This window comes from Arvicanthis niloticus, chromosome 16 (assembly GCF_011762505.2).
Source record: "Arvicanthis niloticus isolate mArvNil1 chromosome 16, mArvNil1.pat.X, whole genome shotgun sequence".
Taxonomy (NCBI): domain Eukaryota; kingdom Metazoa; phylum Chordata; class Mammalia; order Rodentia; family Muridae; genus Arvicanthis; species Arvicanthis niloticus.
In genome coordinates, this window is record NC_047673.1 from 22,702,995 (window position 1) to 22,717,866 (window position 14,872).

Sequence of the window (14,872 nt, forward strand, 5' to 3'; positions counted from 1 at the left end):
AGTTTGGCTCCCCTGCCCTTTTCTTGTTAAGGTACTGTCTGTCTTATCTTGTTGTCTCTATTTCTCCTGTTATCTTGTAGACAACACCTCTGGAGTGAAAAGACACTTGCAGAAGGCAATAGAATAATGTCTCTTTTTAAATCTGCCCAGGCACCCCAACCTCAGTACCTTTTTGTATAGAGTAAAGAGACAATTCTACATAGGACCAGGAACAAAATAATCACAGGAGCTAGAGAGATAGAGGGACCAGGGAAGGAGAGAGGAGGGTGAGGGAAAAAGGGGGAGCAGGAATGGGTATTGGAAAGGACAGGAAAGAAGTACAGAGGATCAGGAAATTGAATAGAAACATGTAGAAAAGGGGGATGGGGAACCATGGTAGCCACTAGAAAGTCCCAGACTCCAGAGAAACGTGAGGCCCCCAAAAGTAAATGGTAAAAATACCCAACAAAGGGAAGACATAACCTGTAGAAACCACCTCCAATAGATAGGCACGACCCCAGCTGAAGGATTCGGCCACCCATGTGTCTCAAATTTTTTAACCCAGAAATGTCCCTGTCTAAAGGAAAGACACAGACAAAAAAATGGAACAGAGACTGAAGGAAAGGCCATCCAGAGACCACCCCACCTAGGGATCCATCCCATGTGCAGACACCAACACCCCTACACTATTGCTGATGCCAAGAAGCGCTTGCTGACAGGACCCTGATATGGCTGTCCTCTGAGAGGTTCTACCAGCACCTGACCAATACAGATGCAGATACTCACAGCCAACCATCAGACTTAACCAGGGGACCCCAATAGAAGAGCTAGGGGAAGGACTAAAGGAGCTGAAGGTGATTGCAACCCCATAAGAACAATATCAACTAACTGGATCACCAAGAGCTCTCAGGGACTAAACCAACAACCAAAGAGTACACATGGATGGAGCCAGGACTCCAGATACATATATACCAGAGGATGGTCTTATCTGATATCAGTGGGAGGGGAGGAAGACTTGATACCCCAGTGTATGCTTGATACCCCAGGGGTATGCTAGAGGGGTGAGGTGGGAGTAGGTGAGTGGGTGGAGAAGCACCCTCATAGAGGCAAAGAGGAGGAGGATGAGGGGGAGTGGAATGGGGGGTCAGTGGAGGGGTAATCAGTAAGGGGGATATCATTTGAAATGTAAATGAATGAAATGATTAATAACAACAACAACAACAATAATAAAAAGAAAAAAGACAATCCCTATATTTGATAATTCTTTTGTTGGTCAGTTTTGGGGTACAGGCTTCACAATTGGCTTTTTGGGAAGTTTGGAGGGGCACTTATTCATCATATCAGACGCTTGTATAGTATGATCTTACCCTGAGATACCAAACATCTTTGGACATACTCATTCATATTTTATTTTTTCCTCCCAGGTACTGACTTTAACATAGACAGCTTACCTCTGCCTCGGAAAGCCCATCATGACTGGGCCCTTTTCCATGAAGAGTCCCCCAAAAACAATTACAAGCTCTTCCATGAGCCAGTCATCACCTTATTCAACCATACGGCCACGTTCAGCAGGCATTCCGACTTGCCACTGACTACGCAGTACTTGGAAGGTGTGGAAGTCCTGAAGTCACTCAGATACCTAGTTCCTTTACAGTCTAAAAACAACCTAAGACAAAAACTGGCCCCACTGGTGTATGTACAGTCAGACTGTGATCCACCCTCAGACAGGGACAGCTATGTTCGGGAGCTGATGGCTTACATTGAGGTTGATTCCTATGGTGAATGTTTACAAAACAGAGATCTTCCCCAGCAGCTGAAAAACCCCGCCTCCATGGATGCGGATGCCTTCTACAGGGTCATTGCCCAGTATAAGTTCATCCTTGCCTTTGAGAATGCAGTCTGTGACGATTACATCACAGAGAAGTTCTGGAGACCACTGAAGCTGGGGGTCGTGCCCGTGTATTATGGATCTCCCACCATCGCAGACTGGCTTCCAAGTGACAGAAGTGCCATTCTTGTATCGGAATTTTCTCACCCCAGAGAACTGGCAAGCTTCATTAGGAGACTGGATTATGATGACGGGTTGTACGAGACCTATGTGGAGTGGAAACTAAAGGGCGAGATCTCTAACCAGCGACTTCTGACAGCTCTCCGGGAACGGGAGTGGGGCGTGCAGGACATTAACCAGGACAACTACATCGACACATTCGAGTGTATGGTGTGCCGCAGGGTGTGGGCAAACAGTAGGCTACAGGAGCAGGTGAGTGAATGGAAGTCTGGTGACGGGTGTGGGCTATCTCTCTGCGTGGTCCTGGTCTTCCTTCTGTGGCTGTCGCCTGCCACCAGGCTCCATTCCTAGCAGAGAGGTGGGATACACTAGAAGGTAGAAGATTGCCCTACTCTTTGGGGATGCTGGCATCCTTACAACTCAGGACCTCTGAGGACCTTCTGTTCTCCTTGATTCTTCTGAAGGATGCTTTTGGTACAGGTGCTGGGCTTTGGCACAGGGGTTGCAGAGAAAAGGAGAAGGTCCCCAAATCAGAAATGTAAGAGGTCTGCCTGCCGTGGGCATGAGCAACCCTGTAACTTCTCCATCAATACTGTTGTTAAGGAGCCTGTGGCTTGTGCCAGCCCCTTCCACTCAAGCCCACTGCCTGCCATCAGGAAACTCATATTGTACATGCAGTTAGCTACCTTCGTCTCTATTCTTGATCTTCTTCTGACATCTACTCATGCTTACTAATAGAATGTAATTATCCTAATTCTTAAGGTATGGAGCATAAGTTTTCAAAATTTGAAGGTTTTCAAAATGGAAATTGTTTATATAGACCCTACAAGTTGACCATTTCTAATCCCCAAATCCCAAACCTGAAATGTTGTAAAATTTGAAAGTTTTGAATGTCACTTTGTTGTTCAAAGAGTTTCAGACTTTGGAGCATTTTGGATTTCAGATATTCAGCTCTCCTGAGGGATGCCCAACTTGTAAGCATCCTCAGGACTCAGGTGAGGGATGCTCAACCTGTATGAAGAATTCAAATAACAATGAGGCAAGTGACATGGGGCAAAGACCCAAGAGCCAAGTGACAAAACCAGAGTATGAATTTGAGAGTATTTATTAAGCCCACCACGATGACTGCCTGGAGAGAAATAGTTCTCACAGAACAGACCCAGCTAGTTTCTGCAGGGAGCTTTTCAAGGCAGAAATCCATATCTGGGTTGTCAGTTGCAAGTGGCAGTAGAGCAAGCAAGCAGTTTAACAGAAGTAAAAACTTGCAGTTAGCTGTGGTGTCTTGACCTCAAGTGCCTGGGACAAGGTTGGGATTTTTTTTTTTAAAGCTTTATTTATTTGTTATTTATGTGAACACACCGTCGCTGTTTTCAGACACACCAGAAGAGGACACACCAGAAGAAGGCATCAAATCCCATGCTAGATGGTTGTGAGCCACCATGTGGTTGCTGGGAATTGAACTCAGGACCTCTGGAAGAGCAGGCAGTGCTGTTAACCACTGAGCCATCTTTCCAGCCCTCCCCCCCTTCCCGGCCCCCTTCCCAGCCCCCCCCAGTCCCCTCAGCCCCCCTTTTAAAAACTTTTATTTTATTTTTTATTTTATTTATTCACTATTGCTCTCTTCAGATATATCAGAAGATGGCATCAGACCCCATTGCAGATGGTTGTGCACTACCAGGTGGTTGCTGGGAATTGAACTCAGGTCCTCTGGAAGAACGGTCAGTGCTCTTAACCACTGAGCCATGTCTCCAGCCCAAGGTTGGGTAATTTTAAAGGGACTTTCCCACAGGAAAGGGTTTAAACAGGAAGTCAGCTCTGAGTCAGGCCTTAGATGGCTGCAGTAGAGACAGAGGAACAATCACACTAAGCCTGAAGAAACTTCCTTTCCTTAAATTATTATAAAATGGTTTATGACATCTTCAGATTTCTAGATTACTCTTGATACATATTTGCATGGCAAATGGCCCCACTCTCTGCATAACTGAATCTACTAAAACGGTATTTATTGAAGGAAATAAAAAGGCTAGGTTTAGTTTCTTACAAAATTAAGACGGCTCCGCACATAGTATTATCTGACAGCCGTTATCATCTTTCCTGACCCCAATAAATACATCTTATCTGAATTCTGCAAAGGCAAATGATTTCTCTAAATATTTGTTTTAGCTATCACATAAGCAATATAGAAGTATTTTTATGTATTATGTGGGCACTGTGTGAAGTATTTGTATACTAAATATGTACATACATACATATGTATATACATATATACTAAATAAATATATATATTTATATGTTTAGACAAATTTAAAATATTTGAAGTATCATTTTCTTCATTTTAACAATTTATGAAAACTTAGAACCTTACCTGATTTTTTTTTTTTTTTACTAAATTTTAAGTCATAAATTTATTTGCTTTATTCTGAGCACCTTGGTCAGCAACAAGAACACTAAATATTACATCATTCTCAGATCCTGTCTCCTGCTTTCTAATGACTTCCTTTATGATGCAATTTATAGGGCCACCTCACAGAAAAAGTCAAGGTACAGCACACATACACATGTACACAGCTACACACACACACACACACACACACTCTGCAGAAATGTGGGGACCAGACTACATTAATTGTTCATGTTATGACAATTATTTATTCTGTTTATTCGCAGGATATATCAAGGCAGAAAATAGAACTTTCAAAGGTGAAGATTTGCTTTGGCTCTCTTTTAAGACGCAGATTATAGTAGTAGAAAATAGAAAGCATTATTAAAATCCTGACTGTTCTGTGCCACAGAAACCATATTAGCAAGATTATTGCAGGCTGGATATGAGATACAATAGTATTAGTAGAAAGCAACTGTTTATGTAAAAATATTTTTTGAGAAAATTTTCTCTTATTCATTAATTAGTTAATTAATTTACTTTACATCCTGATCACAGCTTCCTCTCCCTCCTTTCTTTCTGGTCCCTCCCTCTTACCTCCCATCCTTCCACTTTCCCTCCTTTTCGCTTCAGAGAAGGGAGGCCTCCTATGGATATCAACCCTCCTTGGCATATCGAGTTGCAGTAGAACTAAGTGCACCTCCTTCTACTGAGTCTTTCCTGACTACAGGAGGTGGCCATTTTAGGTTCTGTACTACCCATTTCTAGTAGTCTTAGTGAGGACCACTCTCATAGTTTCCTGGGAGTTTTCATTGTCCTAGGTTTCTAGTTCATCCCAGACATCCTCCCCCTCACTGATTCCAGTTCTCTCTCCTTCCATCCTCCCCAGACTTGAACCCTCCTGTTCCCTCAACACCCTGTCTCCTGCCCTGCTCCTCTCTCCATCCATCCCCTGATGTTTATTTTATTTCCCCTTTCACTGAGCTTCAAGCGTCCTCCCTTGGGCCTTCCTTATTATTTAGCTTCTTTGGGTCTGTGGATTATAACATGGTTATCATCTTATGTTATGGCTAATATCCTCTTATAAATGAGTACATTCCATGTTTGTCTTTGTGGGTCTGAGTTCCCTCACTCAGGATGATATTTTCTAGTTCCACCCATTTGCCTGCAAATTTCATGATGTCATTGTTTTGAATAGTTAAATAATACTCCATTGTGTAAATGTACCACATTTTCTTTTTCCATTCTTCAGTTGAGGGGCATCTAAGTAATTTCTACAGATAACAATCTACAGATTCAACAGATTCCCATTAAAATTCCAACATAATTGTTTACATACCTTAGAAGAACAATACTCAATTTTATCCGGAAAAACAAAAATCCAGGATAGCAAAAACAGTCCTGTATAATAAAAGAATTTCTGGTGGTATCACCATCCTGGATTGCAAGTTGTACTATAGAACAATAGTAATAAAAACCTCATGGGATGAAAACAGAGAGGGTTGATCAATGGACTCAAATCAAAGACCCAGAAGTAAACCCACACATCTACAAACACTTGATTTTTGACATAAGAAGCCAAAACTATACAATGGAAAAAAGAAAGCATCTTCAGCATATGGATGACTGGATGGTCTGACTGGATGTCTACCTGTAGAAGAATGCAAGTAGATCCATGTCTATCATCCTGTGCAAAACTCAAGTCCAAGTGGATCAAAGACCTCAACATAAAACTGGATACACTAAGTCTGATAGAAGAGAAAGTGGGGAATCTTGAACACATAGGGACAGGAGAAGACTTTCTGAGCAGAGCACCAATGACTCAGGCTCTAAGATGAACAGTTAATAAATTGGGACCTCAGGGAATTAGAAAGCTTCAGTGAGGCAAAAGACACTGTCAAATAGGACAAAACAACAGCCTAGACAATGGGAAAAGATATTCACCAACCCTACATACGACTGATGGCTGATGTCCAAAACATATAAAGACCTCTAGACATCAACAAACCAAATAACTCATTTAAAAATGAGCTACAGATCTAAATAGAGAATTCTTGACAGAGGAATCTCTGATAGCTAGGAAGCATGTAATGGAATCTTGAACATCCTTAATCATCAGGGAAATGCAAATCAAAAGACAGATTTCATCTCATACCTCTCAGAATGGCTAATATAAAAAACTCAAGTGACAGCTCATGCTGACAAGGATGTGGAGCAAGGGGAACACTCCTCCATTTCTGGTGTGAGTGCAAACTTATACAACCACTTGAAAATCAATTTGGTCACTTTTCAGAAGGTTGGAAATAGTTCTACCTACAGAACCAGCTGCACAATTCCTGGGCATATACCCCCAAGATACCCTACTATACCACAAGGATACTTGTTCAGCTGTTTGTAGCATCTTTCTGAGAATTTCATTAATGTATTCTGGTCATACTCACCCACACTCCTTCCCTTACTAACCCTTAGATTCACACCCTTCCCCACCATCCCCTCAATTTCACGTCCTCTTTTTTATTTAACTCATTGAGTCCAATTGGTGCTGCCCATATTCTCAAGAGTATAGGGTCATCCACCTGAGCATGCTCAACCTGCTCAAAGAAAGTTGACTTAGCTCCTCCCTAAGATGCCATCAGGTCTCCATAGAATCTTAGTTAGAGCTGGGGGCTCATGAACCCACATAAGAAGCTTGTCATGGCAGTGTACATATGTATACCTCCATTAATGTGGAAAGAGGAGCCAAAGACATTTGCTGGGGCTTGCTGACTTCTAGCCTGGGGCCATGTTCAATGAGAGACCCTGTCTCAAGGGAATAAAACAGAGTATGATAGACAGGACACTGTTCATCTCTGCCTCTTACCTCCACATCCATGTGCATGGACCCATACCCCACTCCCCTGTGTGGATATGCTTCTCACATGGGGACACCACACACACACACACACACACACACACACACACACACACACACACAGATGCCCACATAACACTGAAATTTCAAGCTCCTTGATCTTTTACTACCCAGACTCTAAGACTATGAGAAATACCTAGTTTATAGTATTTTGCTACAGTAGCCTGAATACACAGACACAATGTAAGATATTAAACATGGGCTATGTACAAGAAAAACGGGACAACTAATGTGTGAACTGAATAAAATTGAAGCATACAAAGTTGATAAAATTATTTTTTTCTTTATTCTCCATGAACTGAATAAAATCGAAGTCTACAAAGTTGATAAAATTATTTTTTCTATATTCTAGCCTTAAATGACTAGAAAAATAAATTGCTTAAAAATGCTGTTATAGTACCATAAAATATGAACTAATTAGAGTTGCATGACCAGTTACAAAGTAACACACACCAGAAGTGAAAAAATACTGTTCAGAGAAGCTGAAGAAGAGCTAAATCAATGGTCAGATAAATCATACCAAGGATTTGGTCAATATTTTCAGTTCTAAAATTGATAGCAATTTAACATAATCTCCATAGAAAGCCTATCAAATATGTCTGTAACCACTTACAAATGAATATAAAACGCGTAGAGATCTAAACTGACATGAAATTTGCAGGTAAATCGATGGGGCCTGGAATAATCATTCTTAGTGAAATAACCCAGACCCAGAAGGAAGAACGTGGAATGTTTTCTCAACATTTGTAGATGTTGGCTTTGAATCTTTATATGAGGAGTATCCACAGAGATCAAGAAACTGGTAAGAGTGTTTGGGGGTGGGGGTGGTCAAGGGAAAGGATTAAGAATTCAGGTAACATGAAGGGAAGTGGGAGGCAATGGAGCAGGAAGGATTAAGTGGGCTAGGTAGGAGGGAAGAGGGATTGTAGGGAAAGATAACTAATACTACAGACCTTCAGGAAAATCCTATGGAAACCCACACTATAGAGGATGGCAATACTCTTTAATAGCCTCAAAGAAATAATTGAGATTTAAGACTTTATATACATTTTGACGAATATTTTAAAATAATATGTTCTGGAAAAAGACTGCCTTTTTTTTTTTTTTTTTTTTTTTGTCTTTTTGTCAATCTTGCTGGCAAAGTGAATACCTACTTCCTAAAGGATGAAGTTAGATGCCCCTTTCTTATCCTGTACAGAAATCAAAGTGGATCAAAGACCTTAATTTAAAATGTCAATACTAGCAGAAAATACTTCAGAGTATAGGTATAAGCAAAAACTTTCAAAATAGACCCCAATGAACACAGCAGATACCCTCACAAAATGACAAAGAGGACTTTGTGAAATTAAAAAGCTTCTGCTCAGCCAATGAAACGATGAGCAGAGGCTAGGGACAGCCCACAGAATGGGAGAAAATTGCAGTGAGCTATACTCTGATACCTGGGATATATGAAGAGCTGCAAATATTAATACCAGAAAACAAAACAATAAATGAGCCAATGAACTGAGAAAGCCCTAAAAGATGAAACAAAAATATCTATTAAAACATATGAAGAAAAATGCTTAACCTCATTAGTCATCAGAGAAAGATAAATGAAACCATTGGGATTCCATCTCCATTCAGAAGGGCAGTCACTGCGAAAATGCTGATGAGGTTATGGTCATACGAGAATGCTGGTGGAGATTTAAATTGGTCCAGCTATTGTGAGAATCAGTATGGCAGTTCCTAAGGAAGCTAAGAATATATCTATCATATAACACAGCTATACAACTTCTGGGTATTTACATAAGTACTTCAACTAATCTCAGGGAAACGTGCACACTATAGCACTGTTCACAGCAGCTTGTTGTGGAATCAGCCAGGGTGTCCAGTGGCAGGGGAGAAAACAACAGAGAAAGAAAATGTGGTTCACAGTCATGAGTTCGTTTCCCTCCCTCCCTCCCTCCCTCCCTCCCTCCCTCCCTCCCTCCCTCCCTCCCTCCCTCCCTTCCTCCCTCCCTCCCTGGCTTCTGCGACACCATCAGTATTGTATCCTCACTAGCATTCCTTCAGGTCATCCTGTTGCTGCCCTGTGTCATGGAGATCCTGCAGCCCTCACTCAGCAGGATCTCACATGTCCCCTCAGTTCACAGATGGTATAGATTTTAGGGTGGGCCAACTCAGAACCCTGGATTTGGTTTGGGCCTGGATGGCAGCTGCCCTGGCCGAACAGGTTATGTGTGTGTGTGTGCGTGTACATATGGATATATATGTATGCAAGCATGCAATAACAACTGGAAAAAAAAAGAGGACATAAATTTGAAGTCCAGGGAGGGATGTGTGAAAAGGCTTACAGAGATGAAAGGTAAGAGAGAAATGGAATTACAATCGCAAAAAGTCCTATTATGTATTTAATATAATTTAAATGCAACATTGTGGATCCTATGTCCAGTTAAAAGAACACAGTCTAGCCTTTCACCAGTGCTTTGTAAGTAGATGTCATAAGGGAACGTCTTCTGTCACAGGGATCACAATCATGAGGTTAAAAACCTATCCTTGCCCTTCCAGCTCCCGTAACTCTTGGACCACCCTGCTCAATATTATGCCAAGGAAGCTTTGACATCTGTATTTACAGTAGGTTGTCATCACGTCCAAGTTCCAAGGACACATTCAACCTGTCACAAGAAACAGCTTCAGTTATTCTTGTTACAGCATTGGGTTTCATGAGTGTGTCCCTCCAGGTCTGTGAAAGCTATTCTATGTCACCTCCCACCTCAGCCCACACACCTCACAATGGGCTCCATATGCTTCCCTAGTTCTTGCCAGCACAGCCTGGTCAGGTCGGCTAGAGTATTCTTGTGGTTCTAGCAGGCTGTCGCTTGTCAGAGCTGGTGATGGGTAGGTGCTACCCTTATTAATTAATGTTCAAGGCTCCCCAGCAGTGGAGGGAACATTTACTCTCATCAGGTAAAGAATGCTCCATAGGACCACTTAGCCTGGTCTCCACAGAAAGCAAAAATGGAAACAGAGCCTTAAGGCCTATGACTTTATTAGGGAGTTCAATCCCAGAGAGGAGAGGAGAGAAAAGTACACAATCCCAGAGAGGAAGGAAGCAGGGTAGATATGAAGATGTGACAGGGCTTTTCTGTGAACTTTACTGCCCACACCTTTCTCCTTATCCGCTGAGACACGTATTCTCCCTCTGGTTAAGGAAAGAGTGCCTCACAGAGCCCAACTCCTTCCCAGTATTGGGTTGGGATATGGTTACGAGGCGGTTCATGACTTTAGAACTTTTTCATGAACTTTGTGGGTAGGAAGGGAGAGTCACACAGAGGGAGGATAGGTATGCACTTGGTCCCAGCCCTGCTCTGTTGCAACAAGAGAGAGCTGAACTCTAGGAGCACATGTGATGTATGTCAGTCATATGACTGTGACAAACCCCTAGTGCAGACAGTGTAGGGCAAAGGCCGTTTTACCTCATGGTTTCAGAACTTTCAGTCAACAGGCCTTGAGCTTGTCTATATTTGTTCTTAAATATTAACAGGAGAAGACTGTGGCAGCAGGTATGTCGTCAGTTATTCACTTCAGGGCAGAAGAGAAGTAGAAGGTAAAGCAGGTGTGTAGGGAGGAGAGGGAGAGGAACACCTTAGTGACCTCTTCACCCAGTTACATCCTGCATCCTAAAGTTCCAGAACCTCCCAGAACAGTGGCAACAGCTGAATGTCAAGTTTTTAATACGTAAGCCTTTTGGGGACATACTTCATATCTGAATCATAATGAGGTGTCTGCTGTCATACAATGTCATTACCCTCGTCTAAGCCTGCTCCCCCTTAATCCTGGGAATCTAACGTCTTCCTGTTAGGCCAGTGAGATGGCTCAGTAATGAATGGTGCCCGATGCTAAGGCTGACAACTCACGTTTGATCCCCAGAATACACATGATGGAGAGAACTGACTTTCATGGTGGTTCTCTAATAACTTCTTCGTGTACATCCCTCCCGGTCCTGCCTGCAAAGTCAATAAAGTGTGATGCAACTCATTATTAAGAAAATCAAGTCCTACTCCTCACATTCTTTGAAAGTGGATGTTTTCCCCCCCATGAGTGGTGAGCATCATTCTTCTGTATGCAGAATAATGACATGGGGACTCAAGCTGCTTCTTAACCCAAACAACAAGTAGCTTTAGCTCTGCTGTCATACTCATGTTCATGGCCACGCCCAGAGATTCCATCTGTCACTAAGCTCCAGAGTATCTTGGTGTACTTGCTCCTTGTTGGAACTGGATTTTCTCTGGTCAGCTGAATCATTTGCCACCCATCTATTAGCTTGACAATTTGCAAATTTTGGTTACTGTTTTTCTTCATCATATTAATTTTTTCTTTATGAACCTATATCATAACACAAGACATATCATCTTTATCTTGTGGGGGAATTCAGGAGAGAATGGAATTAAAATGTGTGTCTAGCTACTGCTGTTTTACTTGGACATCTCCATTTTATTTACTGAAAAAAAAATGCTGTAAAACTGTTTTATTAAGGCAGTTCCCTCATTCTGGACTGACTGACTTCGAAAACGGCCATCAATAAAAGACATTGCCTTTGTCATAATGCTTGCAGTTTGAACAGACAACGTTGAATAATTATGGAAATACACTTTGATGGGCTCTGTGAAGGAAAAAGTCTCTGATGAGGAACATGAATATTTACAGTATAGATTCTACTGGAATCTTCCAAAGGGCCATCCTCATTATTGGAGAAAGTTTTTAGTATAACTGCCACAGTGCCGAGGACACCAGCTGTTAACAGTGACTCCATTAACCACCAAGAGAGTGCACAGTCTAGTAGCAAAACATAGAATTAAATGGAGTCGGAGTCACATTTCAGAATGCCCTGGCAAGATAAAGCTGCTGGCACTAAATAAGTACCCTCATCATGACTGTGTCATCAACTGGACACTTGCTAGGAGGCAGTGAATTGCTTTATTCTTTTTTTGAGAGTGTGTGTATGTTTGTGTGTATGGATGTATATGTGTGTGTATGTGCGTTTGTGTGGATATGCACATTTTTGTGTGTGTCACGTGAGCCACAGAGTAGCCGTGGAGGTCAGATGACAACTTCAGGTTGGTCCTTACCTTCTACTGTATTTGAAACAGGACCTCTTGTTTCGTGGTACGACTGTACACATCACACTAGCCACCTGTGAGCTTCTGGGGCATCCCAGCTTGGCTTCCCATCTCCCCTCAGCTGCACTGGGGTCACAGAGTGTATGCTACCATGTCCCCAGCTTTCCATGGCTTCTGGGACTCTAACTCAGGTCTTACTGGCACATGCATTTGCTCACTGAGCCCTCTTCCCAGCCTTTAGCTCTTAGTCTTGTATGAACAAACTTTTATCCACTATCTACTGCCTGCACAGACTACAGATACTAGCTGTTAAGAGTTAGCTAATGAACATACCTTGAGTCAAAATGCTTCTTAAATGTTCACCAGTATTTTTGTAGTTTGGATGACTTTGGGGGCACTAGAGTGATGGATGAATAATACACAAAGATAGGGATCTTTCTGACCCAACTGTACAAGAGAATTTAATTAATTAATTAACATAAAACATTGTCTGCCCCCGGTCCTCCCCACAGAGATCCTTCTCCCATCCCACTTCTCCTTTGAGAGGTTGGAGTCCCCCTTTTCTTTCCCTCCACCCTGGCATATCCAGTCTCTACCAGGATAGGCACATCCTCTCTCACTGGGGCCAGACAAGGCAGCTATGTTGGGGAATGGATTCCACAGTCAGGCTACAGCGTTAGGGAGAGCATCTGCTCCAGTCTTTGGGGGGCCCACTGGGAGACTGAGCTGCACATCTGTTACATATGTGCTGGGGGCCTCGTTCAAGCCCTTCTGTGTTCTTTGGTTGGTGGCTCAGTCTCTGAGAGCTCCCAGAGGTCCAGGTTAGTTGACTCTGTTGGTCCTCCATTGGGGTTCTCATCTCCTTCAGGGCCTTCCAGTCCCTCCCAGCTCTTCCATAAGAGTCTCCAGTCTCCGTCCAGTGTTTGGTTGTGGGTATTTGCGTTTGTTTTAGTCAGCTGCTGGCTAGAGTCTCTCCGAGGTCAGTTATGTTAAGCTCCTGTCTGCAAGCATAACAGAGTATCATAAGTAATGTCAAGGATTGATGTTCGCTCATGGGATGGGTTTCAAGTTGAGCTGGTTATTGATTGGCCATTCCTTCAGCCTCTGCTCCGTCTTTGTTCCAGCATTTCTTTTAGACGGGACAAATTTTGGGTTGAAAAATTTGCGGGTGGGTTAGTGTTCTTATTCCTCTTCTGGGGTTCGTGTACAGGAGAATTTAAACATTTCCCATTTCTACTTAAACAAACAATGCAGACTGACTTCAGGTTAGTAGGATTTACCGTAAGGAGAGTCACCAGGAAATTCTGCTTTTTATAAAAGTTGTAGATAGAAGATGGGTGGGGGTGGGGGGGGGGACAGTTCCAAGCTGGAGGTTGTCAGTCACCTCACAGTTCCCACATAGAGACCACACATGTCCTTGTTTGGTTTTTCTGCTCTCAACCTCTTGAAGTTGTGGATTTAAAACCATAGACTAGACGGATGGGCTGGTGAGATGGCTCAGCAGGAACATGTACTTGTCGCCAAGCTTGGTGACCTAAGTTAGAGTCCCTAAAAGCTGTGTGGAGGAAAGAGGCATAAAACTTCCAAAAGCTGTCTTCTGACACTGCCATGTGCATTATGGCGTGCCCTGCCCACCACACCCCAGTAAACAAATAAATGTGAAAAAAAAATTAAAATCATAGAACGTCAATGGAAAGTAGCGTAGGCATCACCAGATTCAACATCCATTCAGCTACGGAGACTTAGCATTTCTGTTAGGTCCATGTTTTTCAATAAAGTCACCGCCCTAGCATACTTTTTTTCCTACATTAACGACTGTATTTTTAGGATGGTATGGCCATTGGTAGGACCGGTGTCTGAGCCATATCCGATTGTGGTTCCACTCATTTCTTTTTCTCTTGACAATACTTATTTAGCTACTGTTTTATTCTATATATGCCCATGGTCCTTGACTGATTGCTGTGCCCCAAGTAACAGAAGGACAGACATGGAGGTAGTCTAACCATTGTGTTTAAAAGTGACTATATGGCTGTCATTCCTGGTTCTAGTCAGTGTAGTTAGGAGTAGAGCTGGATTTTGATTTTGTGTTTTTTCCTTTCTCCAGTGTGCTGTTTGTTTGTTTGTTTTGTGTTTTTGTTTTTTTTTGGGGGGGCAGATGTTAGAACTTTATTCAAAGTGCAATGAAACTTGTTAGGAGCTTAAAAGATAGGGAAAACTAAGACATCTCCCCATCAACCCCAAGAACAAGCACAAGGAGAGCTCTTTCTAGATACTGTGATGAGAAAGGTACGTCTATCTTCCTGCTTGACCTTCTTGGTGGTAACACTGGGCTCGATCTCCAAGGTGATGGTCTTGCCTGTCAGGGTCTTCACAAAGACCTGCATCCTACCTCTGAGGCGAAGAACCAGGTGCAGGGTGGACTCTTCTGGATGTTGTAGTCTGACAGGGTGCGGCCATCTTCCAGCTGCTTTCCCGCAAAGATCAGCCCTCCTTGT

At 42.6% G+C, this 14,872-nt stretch overlaps 1 protein-coding gene across 5 annotated transcripts in view; it reads left to right on the plus strand.

Annotated features, from left to right (window-relative positions):
• Positions 1-14,872, plus strand: part of Pofut3 (protein O-fucosyltransferase 3) — a 72,932-nt gene that overhangs the window by 45,868 nt on the left and 12,192 nt on the right. For 2 of the 5 annotated variants that reach the window (XM_076913987.1, XM_076913988.1), the window contains exons 4-5: positions 1,404-2,239; positions 4,655-4,687. In XM_076913987.1, the coding sequence (XP_076770102.1) occupies positions 1,404-2,239; positions 4,655-4,687 (869 nt within the window). Of the gene's footprint in view, positions 1-1,403; positions 2,240-3,613; positions 3,706-4,654; positions 4,688-7,939; positions 8,081-14,872 lie in introns of all 5 variants that reach the window. The other 3 variants (XR_013104355.1, XM_076913989.1, XM_034520805.2) reach the window with 3 other exon arrangements.